Genomic DNA, 25,663 nt, shown 5'->3' with positions numbered 1-25,663 from the left:
CTGATGCAGCTACAAAACTTTCGACCGCACCACGCCATAGTAGCTCGTTGTCGATGGTGACGCCCAGGAATCGAACATGAGTTGCACGAAGAATTGAATGCCCTCTGATACTCAGCGTCAGACGTGTTGACTTGCGTCTCACTCCCGGGAAAAGCATGAAGGCAGATTTTTCTGCTGATAAAGATAGGCCAAGCGTCGATAAGTGGCGATCGATAGTGGAGATTGCGGCCTGGGCTATCCTGGCCAAACGTTTGTGTTGGTACCCCGAGAGCCAAATGCAGATGTCATCTGCGTAGATGGAAATCTACAAGAAAGTCACTAATGAGGCAGAGTCTCTTCCACTCCGCCCCTTGGCATCTCAGGCCTTGCTGACGCAGCTATTAAGGCTGGGCGAGTCACGCGCAGGCACGGCGCTTCTCCGGCGGCTAAGAGCAAGAAGTCTCTCACATTTCCATGCGGCGCTGAACACCTTCCGATTTTTAGGATTGAAATGGCCTAAATGAAGTCGCCTTGACCCGCCATGGTCTTTTTCGGACGTTACCTGCAGCCTCAATGTACCCCACCTACCGACGAAACGCACCATTTCAACTGTTGAAGCAAAGTTTATTGTGCTGGACCACTTGAGCACTGTGTTTCAAAGCCATCTACAAGTGTACACAGATGGTTCGGTGTGCGCACAAACAGATAGCTGTGCAGCGGCATTCTGCATACCATCCCTTGATGTGTCATGGTCTGGCCGACTGGATCGCGTAGTTTCCTCTACAACAGTAGAAAGCGCCGCAATCACCGCGGCTTTGTGGAAACTACGGGCCTTTTCTGCACGAGACGTCGTGGTGCTGACGGATTCCAAGTCAGCATTACAGAGATTGCATCGGGGCCTACCTCTAGAGAAATTTACAAGGCAGTCTCTGGCACTGATTGACGACTTAACGAGCAAAGGATTTAACATAAGGTTTCAGTGGATTCCATCACACGTAGGAATTGATGGAAACGAGGAAGCTGACGTCCTTGCACGCCTAGCGCTGACATGTGTCCCAAAAGTGAAAGCTCAAAAAGCTTTTCAAAACCCTAAGAGTGCAATTCGCCTTCACTTTAGAGAGATGCACAAGAATCCACACGAATCCCGTGTGACTCATGGATTTACATGCGAACAAGCGACGCTTTTATACCGCATCAGGACCGACTCCGCGTACACCCCAGCTTGGTTATTCAAGACTGGGCTTCGCGCTTCCCCACTCTGTGTTTTCTGTGGTGACATTGGCGACATCGAACATTTAATTTGGCTTTGCCCGCAGTTTGACACAGAAAGAAAAGCAATGGTCGACAACCTACAAAAGAGCGGTCTTACGCACAGGACCTTTGAAGACGTTGTTTTCCCCAGAGGGCCCGCGGCATTCAGGAAGAGAGCGCAACGACTGCTGATAGCCTTCCTGCGAGACACGGGGCTCATCGACACCTGGTGACACACCCCTGATCTCAACTCGAAGGAGGATCAGGAGGGACAATTGCCGGCTATATATGCCAGGCTAACCCCGCCTGCTTCAACATCACCACCACCACCACTACCACCACCACCAAGTCGTAAGGGAAAAGCTGTGAGGTTAACCAGGCTGAGCCCGGTAGGCTACCCTTCACTGAGCAAGGGGAAATGGGATTGAAACAGGAGAAAAAAAGAAGTTCACAGTTTGCACTGTTACACACACAAGTGTTCGTCACTGAGCCAGTCACAGGTGGCCCTACAGGCTGGTGCATTTCAAGAAACGCACCAGCGCCTTCAGAATTAGTCTTGATATGATGCTGAGCCTGTGCAAACACAAGCGTTCAAAATCAGCAATTTAACAAATCCCTCTTTTCGCAAATGGCGTTTTTATGTTAGCAAAGTGTAACTGGGTTATGAGCTGCATCACTGCAGAACAAGAATAACGTACTTGAAGAGGTTCTTCCCCATCGTAAGCCAAGAGTTTGTCCAACGCTGCTGGCTCAGCGACTCCCAAACGCTGCTGTTGTCGGAGCTGCTGTGGTATACTCAGATAAGCTGAGCACTTCAGCGAAGATAGCAGTCACCATCTAGGACTCGTAGTGGCTCATGTTGGCAGGTTGCCGAAGGAACCTCCACCATGGCGCTCCAGACTTCCCTTCTTCTAGCTCTCATCTTGATTGGTAGGTCCCTTGGACAGTTTAGGTGAGTGCACTTAAAATTATATTTAAAAAGTCGACATCCGGGGAAAGATACTGTCACTCGCCGAAGTGCCCCTCGCATCGATGCATTTGTATCTTCCTTTCTTTTTGAGGTCATAAAAATACCATAGGACGCCTTGCCCTCAGTCAGTCAAGGAAGCGATCTAACATACGAGAGAATATTTTTGCATAAGCTCTGCAAATATCAGCACATTTCAGCGTGACTATCATGGGCAGCTGGAGCACCAAGCAAGACAGTTAAGTATGCAAGAGTAGTTAGAATGTTTCCCGACACCATAAGCGTGCCTTAATTTACGCGTAATTACTTTTCTTCATAGCACAAACTATTACCAAAGCGCTCATGCACTGCTTAATATATGAAAGTGAAAGCGAGACCCGGATTGTAATAAATACATGCGTCACCTTAGTGCCATGGTCAACAAGGAGCGTATGTGCAAGGATCACGAGATCACCAAACCACTCGCTTGAAACAAACAAAAGAAAATAGACTTTATTTGCAGGAAAGGAAGTAGTGTATGTCCCAGTAGGTACGCTCTAGCCTGCTACTCCGCCCTGGTAAAAAGAAACGAGAACAGGAACAGGTGAATGAGCACCAGGAATGGAGGCGATGCGTATGCACTTTGCTCAGCCTCCCTATTAAAGAAGCGGGTCCCGTTTTAAAATAGTTTCGAAAATTCTAAGAGCCATTGTCGTCTGCAATAATGTTCCAGCGTCAGGCCACGGGCCCAAAACAGCACCTTCCGACAGTGAAAAATACAAATTTACAACGCTTCCGTGTATATGACCCTATGGCACTATCGCAACTCCTAAGCATACTCATATCGTTGCCTTGAGTTTCGACAGGTTTTCAAGAAATGTATTTCTGTTGCCCAAGTATTAGCATGCTGGTCTTGCTGACTGCATCAACAGTAGAAGGCATGCGCGAAAATACGATACGCCTCTCCCAGACACGTCGCAAGCACAACGTATTGATCAACGATGTGCACGGCTGGGTGCTGCAGCGCGGTGCACAAGATGAGCACGGCGGCAAACCGTCGGCGTGTGTCACTGTCTTGTACCGGTATAAGCAGTTCGTTTGCGCAAAATGGCAGTGGAATATTGGCCACAACGCTGGTTTAGTAATTAGTGACGCACCTAAAGCAAAGCATGACGACCAAAGGAACGAACATGATAGGCCTATTGCCTTGCCCGTTTAACTGCTGTTTCATATACACATAACGTCGGCTCATGATTATCTTTGAAGCACACAGACCACTTAATGGAATATCATATGATATTCAACGGCTTCCATGATTTTAAATTTTTTTTTATTTTGGCAACCCCATCTTTGGGAAACTGGACATGTGCCACCAGATGCTCCATCTTAAGCTTCATGGAGTCTGACCCACAATACAGTATATTGCCAGTGAGCACACCTTTATAGTACGTAATAAAATAATTAATCACCAATTAACACACGTACATATAATTTCGGCTCATAGGTATCTCTAAAGCACACTGACCGCTTAATGAAATAGCGCAGGATATTTATTTATTTATTTAGGCAGAGTATACATTTATAAATGTTCCAAACTGTAAAGTAACTTGGAAAACAAGAGGTGGCTACTCTGCACAGGCGGATGGAGTAAGGGCAGAAAAAGTAAGAAAACATGAGAATATTAAACAAAAGAACGCATCAGTTCGTACACTCTATAGTTTTTCGATGAGTCCCATTTTTTTAATAGCACATAAGCGTTTTTAAAGCAGTTCGCGCCGACGTCGGCTTTGACCAGGGTCCAAGAAGTCAGTCTTCCGTAAGGGGACGGTTGTCAATTTCGTCGAGTGAGGTGCTGAGTACCTTTCTTTGTGCATTGAAACAACGACAATCACACAGAAGTTGTGCTATCGTCTCTTTGCACCTGCAAACTTCACATTTTGGACTTATGGCCACTTTGACGAGGTAGGAGTACGCATTAGTAAAATCTACTCCATCCGAGCCATAGATGACATGAGAGTTATTTCCCGTCATGATAAGCCTTGTGGAAAGGGGAGCTTCAGATGAGGATCCAGGGAACAAAGGCGCTGGTGTTTAAAGTCTGCCGAATTCCATTGGGCTAACGTAAGCTCGCGAGCAAGCGCACGGAGCTTTCCCGCTGCGTCTGTTCTTGACATCGGGATAGCGACGCCATCGCCACTGGCACGTGAAGATCGATCCGCTGCGTCTGCCTGATCGTTCCCAAGAATACCACAATCACTTGGAAACCATTGAACTACGATGACATGTGCTTTCTCAACTGCCCGATTGTGATTTTCTCGTGCTTCCGAGACAAATCATTCATGGGGTCCACGGCGGAATGCAGAGAACAATCTCTGGAGGGCAACCTTAATAGGAATCGCAGAAGATTGGCCATTTTGGGGCGTTTCCTGGTGGATCAATTGAAATGCTGCACGCAAAGCTCCAAGTTTGACAGCCGTCGTTCATGTCAAGTGCGATGTCCTGAATATTATCACTGTAGATTTTGCTGGGACAAATACTGCAGCTGATGAACTCGAGTGCATGACCGACCCATCAGTGTAAACATGTAAGTGTAAGTGGTAAGTGGTGTAAGTAACTGCCTGCTTCAATGCTGCTGACGGCACTTGCGCCTGCTTCTTGATGCCAGGAATGGTAAGGTATATTCGAGGTGAATGCAGAGATCACAGTGGCAATGAAGGCCATGCTGCTGGGACGTAATTCAATGGTAGCGATGCTCCGTTAGTACTCAGAAGACGGCTAAAACTCGTATGCGGCCTAGTTATTGGCAAGCAAGCAAGGGTATCCTTGCGACATGTCGAATGTGCACTCTTAGAGTGTCGTCTGCAATGTACGTTGTTATAGGGTGGTCATGCGCTATGGCGATTGTGGCTGCTGTGGATACATACTTATGGAAGCCGAGGCACGTCCGTAGAACTTGGGCTTGTACATTCTGGAGTGTGCGAAGGTTCGTTTTACTGGTGCTACCCAGCATGTACAGGCGGTATCTTAGGGAGCCCATAAAAATGCATGGCATAGCTGTAGCATCGATTGCACAGATCCGCACCAAGGCTTTCCATCAACAAATTTGAATACATGGGCTATTGCAGTATTCTTCTTCATATATGAAATATGTGGCGTCCAAGACAAATCACGGTCGATGATGACTACAAGGAAACGGTGATTCGTTTTGTAAACAAATACTCAATCGTGTTAAGTACGTCCTGAATAACTATCCTAGCGGTGCATGCGGCTGAAGGTTGGACGGGCTCCGTGGTGGCAGTACAAAGTACATGGCCAGGAAGTGATGTGGTGACCTTCCTGATCTTACGGCAAAGAGCCTCATGTATGACGGAAATGGCAGCGCCCATGTCCACAAGTGCGAATGTAGCGACTCCTTCAACTTGTATTTCTATAATGTTTTGCGGCGATAGCGGAGGTCTCGGCCATTTCGACAATCGTGCAGCTCTTGCCTCCGAAGCTGCAGCATTTAGTTTGCCTCGTTGGAAGGCGGGCGACGGCGCGTCGGCGATATCAAAAGGCGACGCGGTGATGGTGAACGACGGCTGCTAAAGTTCTCGCAACCGGTTTAGAAGTTCGTCGACGGGTTCGAATCAGCATCCTGGTGGGCTGCAGGTACGTTTCCATCAACGACGACGTCCGGACGCGGGAGGCGTTGGCGACAAAATTGCGCCACGTGTCCCGCGAGACCGCAGGAGAAGCATATCGGTGAATTGTCTCGCCTGCGCCATGGATCTTACGGCCGGAAGAACTGAGGGGGAATTTGAATCACAGGGAGAACTGCTGGGCGCTGTGGCGGCGTCGGGTAGGGAAGGGTCGTTGGTCTAGGACGCGACACGACTTCAGCGTACATCAGCGGTGCGGCAACCAGAGCGTGCTGGTAGGCTGGCGGAAAAGCCTCTGCAACCTGCTCGCGGATGGCCTGCTGCATGGCCGAGGACAAAGGCTAAACAAGCTCCTGGGTGAGAGGGAACAGCGAGAGCTGATGGGCCACCTCTTCACGAATGAAGGCTTTGATTTGAGGTAGCAGAGACCCGTCATTAGTCTGTCCAAGAACAGTCGCCAAACTGGAAAGGGAGTCCACGTGAGAAACAGTCTGGCGGGCGAGCGCTCGTTGCCGGCGTAATTCATTGAAGCTTTGGCAGTAGGTGACGACTGCTGCAACGGTAGTAGGATTCTTAGCCAGGAGCATTTGAAAAGCGTCGTCTTCAATGCCCTCGAGGATTTGTTTCTTTTCTTCCACAGTCATCGTTCGGCTCGCTCAGTTGCACGGATCGATGACGTCCTCGATATAACTAGTGAAATTCTCGCCCGGCTGTAGCGCTCGTTGGCGGAGGCGTTGTTCGGCTCGAAGCTTTCGCACGGCCGGACGGCCAAACACCTCCACGAAAGCAATTTTAAAGTCATTTCATGTCGCAATAGTGGCCTCGTGAGTTCGTAAGCAGAGGTTGGCGACATCCTTAAGATAAAAAATAACGTTGGTGAGCTTCGTCGGAGCGTCCCGTTTGTTGTCGTTGCTCACCCGTTCGTACTACAAAAGTCAGTCGTCGACGTCAGTATCAGCGGTGCCACTGAAAACAGCTGGGTCTTGTTAACGAACGGTGACTGGTGACACCACAGGTGACTGGTCCAGTTGAAGTGGGTCTCTCACCGGCGTCGTCTGGCATGGTTGTGGTGGTAGCGGTGGGCAGAGTGCGGCTCCGGAGTTCCAGGGCGAGGCGTTAGGGTACCCCGCACATCCACCAAATGCTACGAGGTTTACTGACGATTAGCAGGTTAGCGGGTCCAGCGCAGAGAGCAGCGACCGAGAACACCGACCCTTTTGTCTTTATCTTCCTCACTTCAGGAGCCATGCGGCCGCAGTAACGTTCGTGCGATCTTCGTCATTACAATCTATTTATGCGTATAACATTTGCAATTATTGTTTTGTGTGTAAATGCGACTAATCGGGCACTTTTCTCAGGATAGTTCTAGGCCGTTCATATGCAGGTAGGAAGACGTTTGTGTGACCGCCTTCTGCAGCCTCGCTCGTACCTGCGATCGTGTCACGCCGAACGCCCAGATGCAGAACTCATCTGCATAGATGGATATTTGGATCGTCCTGGGCAATGATCCAACAAGATGTAACAGTGCTACGTTGAATAACGTGGCGCTTAACACTCAGCCTTGCGGTACACCTTTGTCCGTTAGATAGTGGGATGTCATTCCATCCTCGGTAAGCACGAAGAAGGATCTATCCTCCAAATAGCTATGCCAAAACAATAAAATTTCTAGACAACAATATACAGTACACCGCAAGGCAGTTCTCTACCGGGGAATACGAGGTAAAATGCGTCTCTACGACGCCTGACTGTAGGCCTTGCAACCAAATAGAACGGCTTCATGTATTCAACAGCTTAATGGATTTTCCTAAATTTCTTATATTTCGGCTACCCCAATCTTGGGCCATTGGATATGTGCCCAATCTTGGCCGATCCTCCAGAATGGGTATTTGCTACTGTGGCACAAAGAACTTACAATCCTTAAATATATTTAGATATGTATCGTAATTCTTTGTGCATACACCTCTCATCATTATTTTTCTCTACAAGCATATTGCACCGCCTTTGCTCTATTAGCGTAGCTGTGTTGAGGTTTCACACTATGCCTTAGCCTGCTTTGGTGTTTTGCGATTTGACATAGCTTGTGAATAGTGTACCGCATAAACACAGAAATCGCATGAAATTAAAGTTGTGACCTGTGCGGTGCATAATTAACATAAGCATTGCATTATATTGCAAGTTGCGCAGGATCAAAGTAAACACAAGTTCATGCACCGCATGTAGTTATATCGCATTTAACATCGCTAAACTTCGTTTCGCTTCACATACATTCCAACATGTGCATTGGATCTGCATAACTTTTTTTTTTCAGATGAAAAGTAATGCGCACCGTCATCCTACTCCTTTTCTAAACATATTATTCGGTTTATTATTTGTGTTTTCAGTATCCAGCTATATTGGAAGGACCCCAATGTAACCGCAATTCTAGGACGTGCGCCTGGCGACCCTATTTCCATAATCCTGGAGAACTACCAAAACGTGAGACGAACGAAGCGTCCAATATTATGCTTTCTTTAAACATGTTAATTACAGGGTCACGGCATGAGTAACTGCCGTTCTCCGCCTTTCTGGGAATATAATGTTAACAAAATCCTCATCGACTATCCATAATGAGCAGCAGCAAGGAGCATATTATTACATTGCAGACGCGGAGACGCTCCAGGAAGCCAGCGTTTCCTTGCCCTCGCACTATAAAAACCGAAAGGGGCTCCTTGATCACTTCATTGGTAACGCAGCTGTATAGTACCATCCGAGCGTATTAGGGGCGAATTTTTGCCGGCTTAAGATTCTCAATTCTCAATTTACAGCTGGTGAACCAAACGGTTAAACTAATCTCCTACCATGAGGTAGCAGTGACCCCCCCATGCTGCGATATTATTAATATAAATAATGCCGTCGCTAACCCCATTCTAAGAACGCGCAACAGAGCTCGTGTTACCATTCCTCACGTTTCATCACTTATATTCTCAAACAGATGCAATACTTTGGCGTCCTGACCATTGGAACCCCGCCCCAGTCTTTCAAGTTGATCATGGACACAGGCTCCAGTAACTTCTGGGTGCCGTCAATACACTGCAGTGAAAGCATGCTCTGCCGTGAGTAATCGCATGCGAACGCATCACATTCCAAACATTTACATGAAACTAAATTTTCAGTTCTTTATAGATTTCTCTTGCGGTAGAGAGGAACTAGAGAAAGGGCATTGATAGCCGAAGATTCATGCCCCCTATTAGCGCTTGGCATAGGTAACAGACAAAATGCGCGCTTCAGACAACTACATAATCGGAAAATTACAAAATGCTTCTAACGCTATTTTGGTAATGGAAGGTAAATTTGCATGAATATCAATATCAACCAAGGAGCATGCGTATACTCTACGATATAAACACCCCCTCCTCACCCCCCCATATGTACACACCTTTCTACATTTCAAACACAGCAACATTTGGCTAAACAAGAAAGTACGATAAGACCATCGCGGTATATTTTCATATACATTAAAAGTTAAGTATACTGAATAAAACTATACATGTATGTGGTTTACTGGCAACAATACGTCAAACCCATCTCTCACATTGACCTATGGAAACAAATGCTTTTTCTACCTTACTGTTACCTTTTCACAGCGAAGCTGTTTATGGCTAGGCTTCCTGCCTTTTTGTTTTGCGTCAACAAAAACTATTACCATCAGCAATGGCTCATAATCTCCTGAGCAAACAAAAAATCACTGGCTCATCCCTCTCATGATGCCGAGAATATATATATATATATATAGATATATATATATATATATATATATATATATATATATATATATATATATTCTCGGGACCCCGGCCACATGACTCGAACATATTCTCGCAGACCCTCATCTAGGTGTTGCGTTCGAGCGTCCAGCTAGCGTCGGACACGGTAGTTGTAGTCTACCGGCAGGAAGCTCCGAGTCACCGAAACCGTAATGTAAAGAGCCAATTCATCCAGAAAATCAGTGACCGATTTCTCGACGTCGTGGCCGCTCAGCGATGTCACGTCCAACGTCAGCTTCGTCAGTGCCATGGGCTGCGCGCGCTCGTGACCCGTGCGTGTGGCGAAGGCGGTGTACGCGAGCCGAGCCGTTAAAGTCTGGTAAAACGTGGCGATCTGGTTCAATGGCAACGAGGCCATCGCATCTTGTCGCTCACCGGCTTCACCGGCTCCAGCTGCAGCCACAGTCGAGACTCCTTGTTGCTGTTCATCGGCTACCGCGATTGCCTTGCGTGCTGAAGACTACGTCTCCGTGGAAAAACAGAAGGCAAATCAGACATACAAAACGCAAAAGATATGTGCACACAAATAACGCTGCACAAAAAGCGGTAACCCAACCACGAATGACACCACAACCGCTACCGTCAAAATGACAAAAACCCCAGCTAACAGGCGAGAAGCCCTGATGCCTATCTTCTAAGAACCACCAGGTGGCCCCACGTTACGGGCTTACAATGTGGGCTCAGGGCCGTGGATTCAGAGCCAGTGGCCAGCTGAGGCTCTCAGAAACGACACAAGGTGCAAGAGCCATGCAAAAGACAACCTTTACTGCCCGAAGACCCTAACCAACTCGCACCTTCCTGGTCGCCGTTCCTCGTGCTCCGGCCCGAGGCTAGCTGCGCGTGTCACGGGCGCATGGCACAGGCCCAGATGCTGATGATGGCGGCACAGTGGCGCAGCCATGCCGCCGGCGTCCCTACAACACACACACACACACACACACACACACACACACACACACACATATATATATATATATATATATATATATATATATATATATATATGTATGTATATATATATATATATATATATATATATATATATATATATATATATATATATCAGCCAGCAGTCGAAGAAGTGGAGGACAAAGTGACTCGTGAGCGCGAGCGGTGGTTCGAGGCTTGGCTGGGCGCTCTTGGGCGCGGCTGGCCAGGACTTGGAGCCTGCTGGTGTGGACTGAGGGACCGTGTCGTTGCCACATTGGGCGGCCCTGCTGCGTTCCGGGACGGACCATGATCGTGGTGAAGGCGGGCGGCGCCCGTTCCACGGCCAGTAGCGACGCCTGCCTAGCCTGCTGCGCGATCATCTCCACAGTGCTAGCTGCAGCTCTGCCGTTCGCTGAGGAGCGTTTCCGCCGGCTCCTCCTCTGTCCCCGTCATCGGGTCTGGCATGGTACACGGGCGCCGAGCGGTTTCCTACACGCTGCTGAAGCTCCCGGCGCAACCATTGAAGAAGGGACCTGCCGATGCAGTACTGCAGCAATGCGATGCAGTGCTGCATCAACGCGACAAATTGTCGAAGCACGGAGACCATGCGTGGCTCCAAACCTGGCGGCGTAGCCGCGTCCAGCGACTCGGAGACGTCGGAGAGCGACAACGACTGGAACGTCGATTTTTTTTTAATTAGGGGCGACAACAGCACGACTTGCAATGCTCCGGGAGATGAAGTGGCGCAACCCCTTGAAGAGATAGCTCATGCTCCGTAAGCGCTGCGTGAATGTTCCACTTAGGGAGCATGAGCTATCTCTTCAAGAGGATTCGCCACTGCATCTCCCGGAGCATTGCAAGCCGTCCGGTTATCGCCACTATTTAAAGAAAACTGATGTCATTTAAAAACACGCATGCCAATTTACAAAAGAAATCGCTGAGGCTTACAATATAAAGACTATAGGGATAAGGCATGTATCAGCGAACCGTCGATCGGTCTTCATGACAAGGAACTGCGTTACCTTTGTCACCTTTGATTATGCGTCAGTTGGTGACAGTTGCCTTGATGTATCCCTCTGTATCGTGCATGTCATGGTTTTTGAATTGGCACCTACATATAGGTTAGACGTATATTTAATAAAATATCAGTCTTACCTTCTTTTTGTCTTTGTTTTGTCTTACGCTGTTACGAACCTTACAATGAATCCTAACCAAATGTCCCAACTTGCCATCTTGATGCCACGTAATAATACATTAAAATCATTAAAATGCTTTCTTATGCTTCGGGCATTAACATGAGTAGCAGAAGGGAGTTCACGTGAACAATGAGTTAAGTCTTGTGGGGAGAAATAATCGATGATGCAGTTATTCAATTGTCATGAAAGATATGCAAGTCACCTTCGCAAACAATGCGAAAGACCTTGCCGTCCGCATTTTTCCTAGCTTTCATTACGCAGTTTTCTGTCCACAGATAGAGCCAACCTTCTTGTCTTCTTTCTTTTTTTTTTTGCTCCAGTGCCATAGCAAGTTTCTTGTTTGATAGCGTCAAGTGTTAATTGAGATATATTGCAGTGTCAGTGCTGCCAAGAAGCTAAGCCTTCCTTTTGTCAAACGTGCCTTTCGCGCTCTTAGGACAAAGTCTGCTCGCTTAGCACGAGGGTAAAAGCGGACGACCGGGTTTTTCTTTCCAGCACCTCGCGTAGGAACACGGTGAACAACTTCTATGTCGTCCAGCTTCACAGAACTACCAATTCTGTCACCGACCTTTTGAACTATTTTGAAGCAGTCTTCGCCTTGAGTTTGAGGAATCCCTCTTATCTCAAGGCTGTTCAGACGGGAATACCGGTCCAATTCTTGTACTTGGCAATAAAGTATCTGATTTTCCTTCTTTAATTCTTTGTTTTCTGTGACAAGGGATGTTTTCTGTGACAAGCTGATATGAGGTCATCGAAAGAATCGCTGATAACTGACATGATCTTTCTTGAGGCTGTCAAGTTTTTGCTTTAGCGCCTTAAATTCTGCTTTATTTTCTTTCGCCAGTTCTTTCTTCGAATTAGTGATAGCCATGAACAGCTCTTTAATTTTCGATTCAAAATTACTATTCAATATTTCTAGTTCTTTTGTAAGTGAAGCAACCATTGGACCCACATTGCACAGCCGATTGGTAGACAGTGACGAGCGGAAAGTACAGAAAAAATCAAACATTTCCTGCAGATAGGATCAGTATTAGATACTTGCCAGGAACAGCCTGCGGTATCAGATCGCCCGCGCAGTAATGGTGCGTAGATTTGTGCGTCGGTGGTTTATATGGACAGGTCCGTTGTCAGGTGTCACTGCAGCTGGTCGTCAGGGCGCAGGCAAGGTAAAAAAACCTGGTAGCGAAGCTTCCATAGAAGGTCATGCGTTCAAAACATAGCGGTTAATTGGCGGTTCATGGGGCTTAGCGCCATCTGTGTGAGGAGGGACCACTTCCTCTGGAAGAAAAAAATGATGTGACGCCATATCTGTTAAAAAGATAAGTGACGTCATTTTCTTCTCAAAGGCACGAAATTTGTTTTGGTTGGCCTGCCATTACAGCTGTATATTCACATGCCCCGCCATTCGACTTTGAGGGCGTTTCGAGCTTTCGGCGCGGAAAGCGATGCAGTAAAAGGTCAGCCGTGAGGGTGTCGAAATCGTACCTCTGCACAGAACAAACTTTCTTTGGAGGCCGACGAAATCTTTGGGTGTAGAGTGTTGGTTTAGAGCGCCAAGCCCATCGGGCAGCGCAGTCAGTCACACGAAAACAACGAAAGTAAACAATTATCTGGCGGTCGTGACTCACTACTTTTGACTGAACAGGTTCAGAAACAATGAAGCTACAAGCGTGACCAAATTCAGACAAACGTCGACAAGCAAAACAGCACAACGTGTGAGTGGGGCGTATTGTAACACGTGAGCTTTACAAGCGCGCCTTTCTGCGCACTTCAAGAACTGCATTGCATTGCAAGTGATGGCGACGTCAACTCTTATAGTGGGCACCCAATATAGGCATTTATTGATAATGATAAACTAAAATAGGGCTGTCTTTTCTCGTCACACGCATTTACAATTGATTAGGAATTTTATTTTCCTTGAATTAATCGGTGCATCGTTTTTTTGTATTTTTGTTTCCTCCTTACATAGTCGCGCTTCAATCGCTGCTCTCATAACCACCCATGCTGATGTCGGTGACAATTTGTGCTGAACCGCTTTTCGCCCGAAGCTTCGCGACCTTTTTGGATCGACCTTGGCGCAGGCGTTGACGACAACATGCTTCACGCATGTCTCATGCTCGAATAACATCCGTTACATGTCATCCACGCACGGACACAGACACCAGTCTATTTCAAACAATGTGGCCTGCAGATAGGAGCAGTATTGAATCGTTGCCAGTAACAGCCTGCTGTCTCAGGTCGCCCGTACATAGCCGTATACGGCATTGCATTTATTTACGCTGCATTTATGCACCATTACACCATTGCATTTATTTATTTACGTTATTTACGCTGATGATGCCGCACTAATCTTTTCAGGTGAATCCCTTGAGGAATTACAGAAGAGTATAAATCTCTAATTATCAAACATATCAAACTGGTTTACGCGGAATAAATTAACATTAAACAGAGATAAAACGAAATACGTGGTATTCCACTCCAGATATTCTCAACGTGACACAACAGGCATGCAGATTTATGTCGAAGGTGGTACTATTGAGCAATTAGACACCATAAAATTCTTAGCAGTGTTGTTAAATCGCAACCTAAACTGGGGACCACACATATTTATTTATTTATTTAAAGATACCTTACAGGCCCTTAGCTAGAGGCATTGTGTAAGGGGGGAGAGTACACTCAAAGGTTATACAATAATCAGAATACATATGTGAATACATATACAAAATATACAGTGTAAGAAATGCGCTAACATGCAGTAATGTAGTGTTAAAAATTGTGCAAAAGACAAACCGAATGCTTTAGAAGGCGGGAGGTCAGTGAACAAGAAATTTTCACAAAGTAAGATATAACCAATAGAACTACAGAGAAAGCGGGACAATATTTGGCTATAATAAAACAGTATTTAAGGGGTAGTAGCACAACCATAACACGAAGCTCAAGAAAAAATAACACGTTAGGTTATGTAGAATTTGAAAAATGCATTGCTAGAAGATGCCGGAATTTTTCCTGGTCACTCTCATAAGCTATGGCGTTAGGAAGATTGTTCCAAAGGCGAATGGCTCTTGGAAGAGCGGAGTAGTTAAATGAATTAGTCTTTCCGTAGATGCGCATGAAATTGAACTGATTGTACAGCCAGCGTGACCTGTAATGAGGAGGTTCAAGAGGCAGGACTGATGGTGCTGTATTATGGACATATTTATTAAATAATGATAGCAGGGATATATCACGACGATCATGCAAGGGCTGTAGTGAGAGGTCGAGTTTAATTTGTGTTTTGCGTTTGTTATAGTCATAACAATGTGAAATAAAACGCGCCGCCCTATTCTGGACAGATTCTAGTATTTCGATCAAGTATTTCTGATGGGGAGACCAGACGGATGCGGCGTATTCAAGCTGAGGTCGAACAAAAGTTAGATAAGCTAGATTACGAATGTCTTCACTAGAATTATGCAACTTGCGTCTTATCTACCCTAATGAGATTGAAGCATTGGTGCATATGTATCCAATGTGCTTTGACCACAAAAGAGTCGAAGTTAGGTTATATAACCAGTATATGCTCGAAATTAGCATCCGCTTGCTATGTACTAATTAAATGTAGAGCATATCTTAATCTTAACATGCTTAAGAATATCTACTTTTCTATCTTCCATTGCCACATTATATATTGCTGTGAATTATGGGCTGGCACATATAAAACCTACATAGATCCGCTTATTCGGCTACAAAAAAAGGGCCTTGCGTTTTACAACATGCACAAGCCCACATGACAGTAACACCATGCTATTCAGCCGTCTTGGCATACTACCCTTTCCCCTGGCATCCGAAATGAAAGTTGCGATTCTGGTAAACAACATTATACACTGAAATCACTCATTGCTGCCAGACTTGTTCATTATACCTAATCATTATACAAGGAACGCAACAAATATAAATTTTAACTTACCTGTCTCTCGTAACACGTACGGTCAACGACTGTACAGTTTTATGGTGCCAAAATTTGGAATTCAATTCCTCATGAAGCAAAAATGGCAAATAATTTTGTAATCGCTGTCATAAAGTTGTACCAATATAAAATTACTTTATTCAATTTTTAATAATCTACTGTATTTATTTGCTAGTTCCATTTGTTTTGCAATCGCTGTCAAAAAGCTGTACCAGTCTAAAATTACTTGATTCCTTTTTTGTATCATCTACTGTATTTGTTGTTAGTTGCATGTGTTCGTGATCGCCTAATTGTTTTAAATTTTATTACTAGGAAGTAGACATGTACTAAATTTTGAAGCTGCTGATATATGCATATTCACTATGGGCCCACACTAGCCTTTGGCTACGGACCCAACAGTTTTTTGTACAATTCATGTAACAATGAGAAATGAATGAATGAATGAATGAATGAATGAATGAATGAATGAATGAATGAATGAATGAATGAATGAATGAAAATACCACTACTCAAGGTGAATGTGATAAATGAAGTGATACGTACAGATGACAAGTTACGACAGACACATTGCACGCCCGAAACCTACAACATACAGTATTAAAGGATGCCATCAAGACCAGTGTCTCGCAGAAAAGTTAAAAGTGCCTTGGTAGCGCGGGATGCAAGAGAGTCGCTATAGACAATGATACATCGCATTATTTATCCGTTTGTAGTTTTCGCATTTCTTTCTCTTTCTTTTTAATGCGGGTTGCAGCGAGAATTGCAGAATATAGCAGTATAAGCAACTGGAGAAATATTATACTGTGTGCATTGTTCTCACTTTCCTTCTTTTTTTTTCCTTGTTTCCTATCTTCTTCGCTTTTTCTCCCCTTTTAATTCCCTCCATCCGAAAGAGTAGGCAGGTGTTGTGCCCCTCTCGGTGGCAGTTGTCAGCTTGCTCCTTCCCTGTTTCCTTTGGGTGCATGTATGTTTCCATATAATAATAATAATAATAATAATAATAATAATAATAATAATAATAATAATAATAATAATAATAATAATAATAATAATAATAATAATAATAATAATAATAATCTTTTTTCCTAATGTAGATTATACGCCAGTTTTATCATCCCCTGGTCACTGCCAACTAATCCCATTGACAACGCGGGCGGAGCGTCGCTCTGACCACTGACGAAGCGCGAAAGCATGAAAAGGAATAGCATCGGAAAAGGCATTGCTACAAAATTGTGGCTCTAGTTTGCGAATCCACAGCTTCTACCAACACTGTAGAACGTTCACTGTGGATTCTTGAGTAAAATCGAGCTTCGTGGAGCGTTTGATTTCATACAATCATTGCGTGAGCACAGGAAGGTACTGGTAGGTGATCGCTTATATCAGCAGATCTGATGTTACATTCGTTTAAGCAGGTCACACAGACATCTATAAACATTGAAATTTGAAATTTCGTTTATGTGGGGCCGGAGAAAAATAGCCTCACAATACAGCTCGCTATAGAACATCTGGTCCGTCGCAGGCCACAGCTCAAAGTATGACAGCAGCAAGTCCAGCACCTACACCAAAAAGGGACGGTACATCCGGATCCGCTACAGTGGCGGTGTGGTGCGGGGCGTCTCGAGCATCGACAACGTGGGCGTCGGTCCGGCCACCGTGACGCAGTACAAGTTCTCCGAAATGGATCACGCATACGGCAAGCTGTTCAAGAACGCAAAGTATGACGGCATCTTTGGTCTAGCATACCCCAGAATCTCGCAGAACGACCAGCTGCCACTATTCGACGCCATGGTGAGGCAAGGCATCGTTCGACAGGCTGTCTTCTCAATCTACATGAGCAAGGAGCCCAGCGAGGATGATGGCGGGGAGATCTACTTTGGAGGCACCAACGCAGAACGCTACACGGGTGACTTCCATTACGTGAACGTTAACCAGCAGACTTACTGGCAGATCACCGTGGACAGGTGAGCCCTCTCGCCAGATATCTCTAAAACTGACACGTGTGGGTTCAACTTTAGAAACTCGGAGCGCGGAGGCGGGGCTGGCAAGGAGTGCATACGCTGCTGCAAGTTTGCTGGTAGCGATGCGGCTGCACGGTTTTTCTTACAATGGTTGCTGGCTTGAAATAACTATAGGTTCAGTACACGATATGTTATCCAGCTCTCTTACGGCCAGCATGAATTTTGGTGAAAAAAAGAACTGTACTTGTTGGTAGCTGTGTGAAAATGAATTTCTCACATTAGTTTGCCCACCAAACAAATTCCCTCCAAAGGGTGCGGAGATTCCATTTTCGGTGAAAGCAGGTTCTTAGTGTAACATGTGGCCTTTCCATTTAATCGTATATGATGTGAGTGATTAATGCTATTTTTTCCTTAGATGTTTAAGTTTCCCTAATTGTTCAGTTATACTTTTCTTCAAATAATCAGGCGTCAGGAAACAATAATGGCATAGAAAGCTGTGGTCAAAATTGAATGCTTTAATAACTTTATTGAAGCAATGCTAGTTATAGCTAGGATATCGAAGTTACAGAATGCGTGAGATAAAATAGCACGTGATTACATGAAATATCCTCTCTCGGCCTATGCGGAGTCGTACTGCCGCGTCGCACAGTCGCAATGTTGAAGTAGACACCCACCTCTGTTTTGCGTCTCTCTGTTCACGACGAGATTATGTAATCAATATTCAATAAAATAGCTAAAATAGCGCTAGTACCGGTTACCAGACTGGAGGTTCAAGCCCAGATTTGCATATGTCCCATCTAACCTATCTGCACGTCGAAAGAAAAAAAAAGGACGCCTACCAAAAGGTGTGTTTAAAGGGCCCCTCACCAGGCCTGGCCATTTTGAGCTGACAAGCGCAGAGCATACAATGAGAGATAACGACCTGTGTCTGCAAAGTATTACGTCGCTACGCGTCACGGAAAGATCTGAAATTTCAAACCAAACGCCGTTTTCTCTTCTCGCGGCGCCGCGCTCCAAGCCGGAGGGTGACGTGCACGTGCCAGTGCGCCTACGTGCACGTGTTTGTGCTGGGACGTCGCTCGTAGTGACAAGTCACTTCGAGAACTATTCAAGGCAACATCTGTTATTTGTGTAATATGTTGCTTGAACAGACGACTTGAAGCTTAGAGAAATACTAAAACACACAAACCGAATGTCTGCATGTTTTTGTTTTACTTCGCACCGCAGCAAGAGAGATGTACTTCCGTTTCGTCTGCTCGTTCACACGTCGTGCAGTCGGGCGCAGACATCGAAACTATGTCATTTTCTACCGTGTTCCAACGCGCGATCAAGCTCTGTGATCCGCTTGTGTTTGCCTCAGTATTCGTGTAGCACTGACTTTTACCGCTAGTCAGATGTCTTCGCGCACAGCGCGCAAAATCGTGCTCTGCGCGAAACGAGGCATTCAGAACTGCTCGCGCGCGACGCCGTCAGGGGAAGTGCGCCGCGCCGCAAAAAAGCGAGGAGAAAAAATATGAAGGCGGGGCTCGTGACGTATGCGTCACGCGATCCTCGAGCTCCAGCATGGGAGAACGCAGGGAAGGAATTTCATTTGCGGAGGCTAGACGTGACAAGTGCAGAGAGTGCCTCGCTTGGTAGTGGAGCCCGCCTCCTGAAATCATGGGTTCGCGGCAAAGAAATATTTCTATCTCGGCTATTAATGGGAGCCGATTTGAAATTTTTTTGCGGCAGAACGCTCCCTAGAAGACACGTAACAACTTCTAGTGTATAACCGAAGTTTGCTGTGTGGCCTGGTGAGGGGCCCTTTAAGAGTTTCGACGTCCCTGCTTCCATAGGGAAATCTCGTTCGCAAATCGTTTAGAAAGTTTTCTGAACAAGACTTCTGTACGAAACCGGAACATCTACACTTAAGCACGCCATCTTGGTAAGCGTCCCCCTTTTTTCTTTTTGACCTGAACTTACTACGCGAACAGACGAGATGCCGTGACGCCACCAATTTCAAACCTATCCTTGCAAAACGTTTGTTGTCGCTGAAGGTTTTTCTTCGACTTTCGTAGAATATTTTTTTTCTCCGGGAACTGCTTCAGTATCCGAGCATCCTGAGTACCCATAAACTCTTTCTTTGGATGTTGCCTTTTTAATGTACAATGTCCAGTATTCAGAGACATTTTTCTGTTCAAGAAAGTACGTGCTGACACGAAAGAGAGAGAGTGAGAGCGAGGAAAGGGGAAAGGCAGGGAGGTTAACCAGAGAAAAGGATCCGGTTTGCTACCCTACGCTGGGGAGAGAGGGGAGGCGGAGGTAAAGTGGTAACAAAGTAGAGATAAAGAAAGAAAGGAGCATAGACGCACAATCACAATCGGTCTCTGTCACCGAATACTGTCATCGCACATCACAGTGAAACTTGCAGCACTACCAACACCTGTTCAGGCTACAGCCGCTTGTCCAATTCTGTAGCCCTCAAAAACCGCAACAGTGCCCTCGTCGCCGTCTGCTGCGATGGCTTGTGATGGCGGCATCTTAAAATAAGTTCCTCTGTGAGAGGTCTTCGGTGAAAGCGCGCTATCGCGATTGCGAGTGATTTTCTCTGTAAATTATAGCGAGGACAGTCACAAAGAAGGTGTTGAAAAGTCTCCTCGTTACCACAGTCCTCACACGAGGTGTCGTCGGCCCATCCAATTTGGTAAGCAAAAGACTTGGTGAAAGCCACCCCTAGCCATATTCGACAAAGCAGGGTAGCTTCGCGACGGCAGAGTCCAGCTGGAATACAAAGGCGTAGAGAGGAGTCAAGATTGTGGAGTCGGTAGTCGTGAAAACTTCCAGCGTTCCACAAGGAGAACGTGATGTCACGGCTGAGCATTCGAAATTTTCTAGCGGCATCTGTCCTTGATAACGGTATCGTCTCCTCTTCGTCCCCTTGAAGAGCCGACCGAGCAGCGTTATCAGCGTATTCGTTCCCTATGACTCCGCATTGACTTGGAAACCACTGAAATGTCACGTGGTATCCTCTCTCAGTTAAGGTATGGATTAGTTCTCTAATCTCAAATACCAGTTGTTCGTGTGGTCCGCGCCGCAGGGCCGATAGCAAAGATTGCAGTGCTGCCTTCGAGTCACTGAATATTGACCATCTTCGAGGTTGTTCTTGGCTGACGAGACGAAGTGCAGCGCGAAGAGCTGCAAGTTCCGCAGCCATCGATGTCGTTGGGTGACATGTTTTGAAACTGATGGTGATGGCTTTCGCTGGGAAGACCACGGCTCCAGAGGAACACTGGAGAGTTGCCGATCCATTAGTATAAATATGTACATGTTCGGCGTACCTCTCCTGCAAAAGGAGCAGAGTTAGTTGTTGAAGAGCAGGTGACGACAGCTCAGATTTTTTCCTGATTCCTGATACGGTGAGGTGCACTGCGGGTCGAGCCAAACACCATGGAGGAATCGATGGCTTAGTTGCGGAGGGGAAGCCTGATGGAAGGCAGGTGTAATACCCCGAAATCGTAGTACAAAATGATGCCTGCGGTCTTTCTGAGGGTAGTGTTGCCAGATGGTGGGAACAGGCACGGGAAACGTGCCTAATGTGCACTCTCAACACTTCTACCGCAATGCGTGTTTGTATAGGTTGGTCCCGGGCAATCGCAATAGTCGCTGCTGTCGATGTGCATTTTGGCAAACCAAGACAAACCCTGAGAGCCCGAGTTTAGATAGCCTGTCGAGCACGAAGATTTGTCTGGCAGGTGTTGGTCAGTACGGGCAAACTGTATCTCAAGAAGCCCAGAAAAAGAGCCCTGTATAATTCCAACATTGCATGCACTGACATTCCCCAAGTCTTTCCTCCCAGAAACTTGAAAAGTTGGGAGATTGCTGTCAGACGCTGTTTCAGGTAGGTCACGTGCGGGCTCCATGAGAGATCTCTATCAATGATTATGCCAAGAAATTTGTGAGTCTTCTCTTAAGAAATCATTTGGCCATTTATTGAGATGGCGTAGGGTGTCATTGGTTGGCGAGTGAACGCCATCAGTGCACATTTGTCTGACGAGATTTCAAGACCTTGGTTGCGGAGGTATATAGCTGTGTAGCAGCTTTTTGAAGTCTTGCACGTATCTGAGGACGTGTCACCCCTGAGGTCCATATACATATGTCGTCGGCGTACATTGATATCTTGATCGCTTACTTACCTGGTGCTGGGCCGGCGGTAATCACCAAGGCCGAGGTCCCGTGCAGAGGCCTCGCCATAGCACTGCTGACACGAAGGTGTCAATAAAGCCACGCTGAAGAACAGACCTATGCCAAAGGATGCTTAGCATTTAACGTGTAATTTGACAAAAGCCTGCGACGACCGACGAAATGTCCCACAGCCCGTAGAACATGCGTAGAACATGCGGTCAAAACAGCAACAACAATAACGTCGGCAATGGTTAAAAAGATAATTTCTTTCCGTTGCCTATCAGTGCTGCATGCCACTGTGTGCAATGCAGAGTCCTCATGGTGCTAGTTGTAAAAAAAATTAACAATGGTAGTATGATCCTGAAAGAACTGACAGTGTCGAGTGCGTCTACATGCCAATGTTGCTGCAAGGCGAAGCTACTCGTCAACCCGTCAACACGTCAAACCGTGGAATCTGAAAGAGCGGCGCTGTGGACTGAGCACTACTTATTATCGCGTTATGTAATACCCCTCCATATTTATTTATTTACATTTCATTACACTGACTGGCACTCTCGTTGCCATTGACAGCATCGAAGTTGCCGGTACAAGGCTCTGTATCGGTGGCTGCAACGCCGCGGTCGATTCTGGAACATCCTTTCTCAGCGGGCCCAGAGGAGAAGTACAAGATCTGCACAGGGCTATTGGAGCCACGCGCATTGGTCCGGGATACGTACGTACAGCATGAGAGCTCATTGCAAACCCACCTCTACTTTGCATGTGTGGCCTAGAGAATGTTAATGCTTCTAATTATTTTCATGCGCAGAATTTCTAATAAATATTTAGAACCTTTGCCAAAGGGTGGTGAAAGGTGTCACCTGGTTATAAAGGGCAATTTATGTGTCTTAAATTTCTTTAATACTTACATCACCTTTGTCTACCAACACTCCATGCTCCTATTATTTATCTCTACCATTTCATACTGATCTCCACGCAGTGGTTTTTAAATCGCAATGCTCTTTGGATCTTTCGTCTATTCTTATTCTTTTCTTTTTGTAATAGAGTTGAAAAGGGGTGTCAGATCGAGTTAAAGCTGGACAACGCGTGAGAGGGTCTCCTGTGCCTGTCACATGTCATTGCAACGTCTGCACCTTCTAGCAGAAGCTAGTTCTCGATTAATGTTAGAGATGACATTGCACTACAACGGCACATTTGACATTTGAACACACATTGCAGTTATAATTATGCAGCAGCTAAAGTTCGCAAAATGCAATACTCGACAACATTTAGGCTTTATAAAATGCGAGTCATGTAATATGAAAGTTATACAGAATAAAAGTTATACAAAACGTGATGTTCCTTATTCACACGCAGATGCACAAAGATGCAAGAAGCATATAGAAAAACGAGAACACCCATAGCGCACTAAAAACCACAGTAAGGACTCTTCCTCCCGTGTGGACTCAAGTTTCAGCGCACAAAATTATCGGAGACACGATCGCACTAATATATTAAGTATGCGTAAAATTGAGAGAAGTGCTTCTCATTTTTATGGCCTCAATGTATTTTCCGTTGGTGCAGTTTTCCTTTTAATATACAATTAAAGATGTTGGCAACTTCATTCACTCCGGCTACTCCCTTACGCAGGGAAAGCAAAACTAAAATCACGAATAACGCTAAAAGACACTGAAGACAGTCAAATAGCACGAGCATTTCCTAAGTTCGAATACGAGTAAAGGCAGGCACAGGAGATAGTAAAACGACACTAAGACGTGCACACAGTATTGTGAACAAATAAAAGTACACAAAACAATGAAAACGCTCATAAGCTGAGGCTTTTGCAGACGAGACGGCTGGCCTATCTACAAATAACAAAACGCATTCCAAATAAAACAAACTCAAAATTAAACGCAAATTGGAGATAAAGGACCTGTGATATCTAAAAAACAGTGGGCTTAACCACGAATACTTAGTATAATCAAAATATTTTTGTATGTTCTAAAAAGATTTTAAAAGAAGCAAGTACTCCTTTCCGTAGCCACATTGTTGTCCATGGGCTAAGCATTTTTTATCAGAGTGAACGGTTAACGGTCTAAGAACAATAAATCAGCCTGCAGTCGTCGCCTCGTATTATCGTGTCGCGGGCACTCAAGAAAGAAGTGCTGTACATCTTCGACAGCATAGCCAGAATGGCACTGCGGAATATATATTGCATTGAATTTTGTGAGTTAGTATGATTTATTAAGCGTGATTGATAGCGTTATTGTGTTTAGCGTGACCCTCGCTTGTTGTTAAAATCGAGGTTCTCATTTATTTATTTATTTATTTATTTATTTATTTATTTATTTATTTATTTATTTATTTTTTAAGACATGAATTACCTTCTATGCGGTTGCTTGCGGCCATACTTTCTTCTTGTGAATGGCATTTGTCATCGGTTGTTACATATGACGTAGCAACTTCAGTGCGATTATCGCGGATGAAGATTGTTTTTTCCTGCGTATATGCTGAAGTGGTACTTATGATAATGAACGTCATTATCTTGTAGCATCACATATTTCATAAGCAGTGGATACATGCAGAGATTATAAACTGGTCTTTGGTAATCTTCATGAGTGCGCAATATTTTCTTTTCTTTCAAATTGTGTTTTCGTTCTTTGTGTTATCAGTGCTCAGCCCTAATTTTCTGTAACACAGTCTCCAATAACAAAAATACGTTTTGACTTAGCCGGAGAGGTATGAAGTGAGCTACATTGAAGAGGTAGTCTATAGTTCAAGAGGTCTGTGTTGCTAGTTTATTATTGTTTACATTCCATGAAAGAAAATCTGCAACCATACATCAAGCAACGTATGCTTGTTAACCCCGGATATCGCAATTTCAGCACTTCAACTTTCTCTGCGCTTACAGTACGAAGTCGACTGCAGTCGAATACCTAATCTTCCAGCAATCGCCTTCAGTTTGAACGAGAAATCATTTGCGCTGCAAGGAGAGGAATACATCATAAAGGTAAGCCAGAATGCTAGTCTCCTGTTACTGAAATAACAATGTTCTTATTTCCAAGAGAAAGAAGCGGTGCTACTCACAAACACCACATTGCCCACGAAAGCCGCTTGCCTTGTCAACGCATCATGCTTGTCATGTTCTGCTCATTGCCAGATCCCGATCGAGGGCGGCACTGTTCGGTGCTTCACGCGCATCTCCGAGTCGAATGGCTCGGGATCGCGACTATGGATCCTGGGTGCCGTGTTCATGCGCAAGTACTACACCGTGTTCGACAGGAACGAGAACCGCGTTGGATTCGCCACGGCAGTGTAGCTGCACGCCTTCGCCGCCAGTTGGGAAGGACAAGCCGAACTGCGGCGCTTTGTGGAAAGGCAAGGTGCTTCACTAAGCAGTCAGCCAAATAAAAGTGTCGGCTCCCAGCGCCGTGTCTCTCTGACACGTTCACTGCTATAGCTTCCCTTGTTTCTTTTATTCCGAAAGCAATACTGCTCGCACTTTCGGCCCATCGGTGGTCGTGGCGCCTCCTTACACAGCTGCGCGTCACGTGACCGTGTGACGTCACGCCAGACCGAGAGACGGGGCCCCAGCTCGCGGCATCGATGGTGGAGGCGAAGCCTTGCACGCCGCTGCTGTGGCTCTACCGAGAGAGGGCGCTCGCTGGTGTGACGTCACGCTAGGAGGATAAATGGGGCTACAGCTCGGCTCCTCGCAGTGGTCGGCGCGCTGCCTTGCGCTATGTCGGATGATGTGTACAAGGTGAGGCTCGAACGATCTGCTGCGGCCAAGCCCATCTCCACACCATCAGCGAACCAAGGCGCAGCCAAGGGTATTGCTTTCGCAATCTCCAAGCTAAGCCTTCAGCCAATTTTTTT

The 25,663-nt window shown here is 45.8% G+C and overlaps 1 protein-coding gene across 1 annotated transcript; it reads left to right on the top strand.

Moving 5' to 3' along the window:
* The first annotated feature begins 2,117 nt into the window (after nucleotides 1-2,117).
* Nucleotides 2,118-25,103, top strand: LOC142556976 (lysosomal aspartic protease-like). The gene is made up of 8 exons (XM_075668497.1): nucleotides 2,118-2,182; nucleotides 8,199-8,292; nucleotides 8,789-8,913; nucleotides 10,321-10,323; nucleotides 17,216-17,650; nucleotides 22,379-22,520; nucleotides 24,696-24,794; nucleotides 24,945-25,103. Exons 1-8 carry the CDS (start codon nucleotides 2,118-2,120, stop codon nucleotides 25,101-25,103), a joined length of 1,122 nt encoding a protein of 373 aa, XP_075524612.1.
* The last annotated feature ends 560 nt before the right edge of the window (nucleotides 25,104-25,663 follow it).

The sequence above is a fragment of the Dermacentor variabilis genome, chromosome 1 (assembly GCF_050947875.1).
Source record: "Dermacentor variabilis isolate Ectoservices chromosome 1, ASM5094787v1, whole genome shotgun sequence".
Classification (NCBI taxonomy): Eukaryota; Metazoa; Arthropoda; class Arachnida; order Ixodida; family Ixodidae; genus Dermacentor; species Dermacentor variabilis.
This window is presented reverse-complemented; position numbering and strand designations above follow the sequence as displayed.

What these genes read in the sequence shown, in the direction of transcription:
- LOC142556976 (XM_075668497.1), top strand. Translation starts at nt 2,118, where the DNA reads ATGGCGCTCCAGACTTCCCTTCTTCTAGCTCTCATCTTGATTGGTAGG. An exon ending in TCCTGGAGAACTACCAAAAC is followed by an intron (nt 8,293 to 8,788) that starts GTGAGACGAACG and finishes ATTCTCAAACAG; the next exon opens with ATGCAATACTTTGGCGTCCT. An exon ending in GAGAGGAATACATCATAAAG is followed by an intron (nt 24,795 to 24,944) that starts GTAAGCCAGAAT and finishes GCTCATTGCCAG; the next exon opens with ATCCCGATCGAGGGCGGCAC.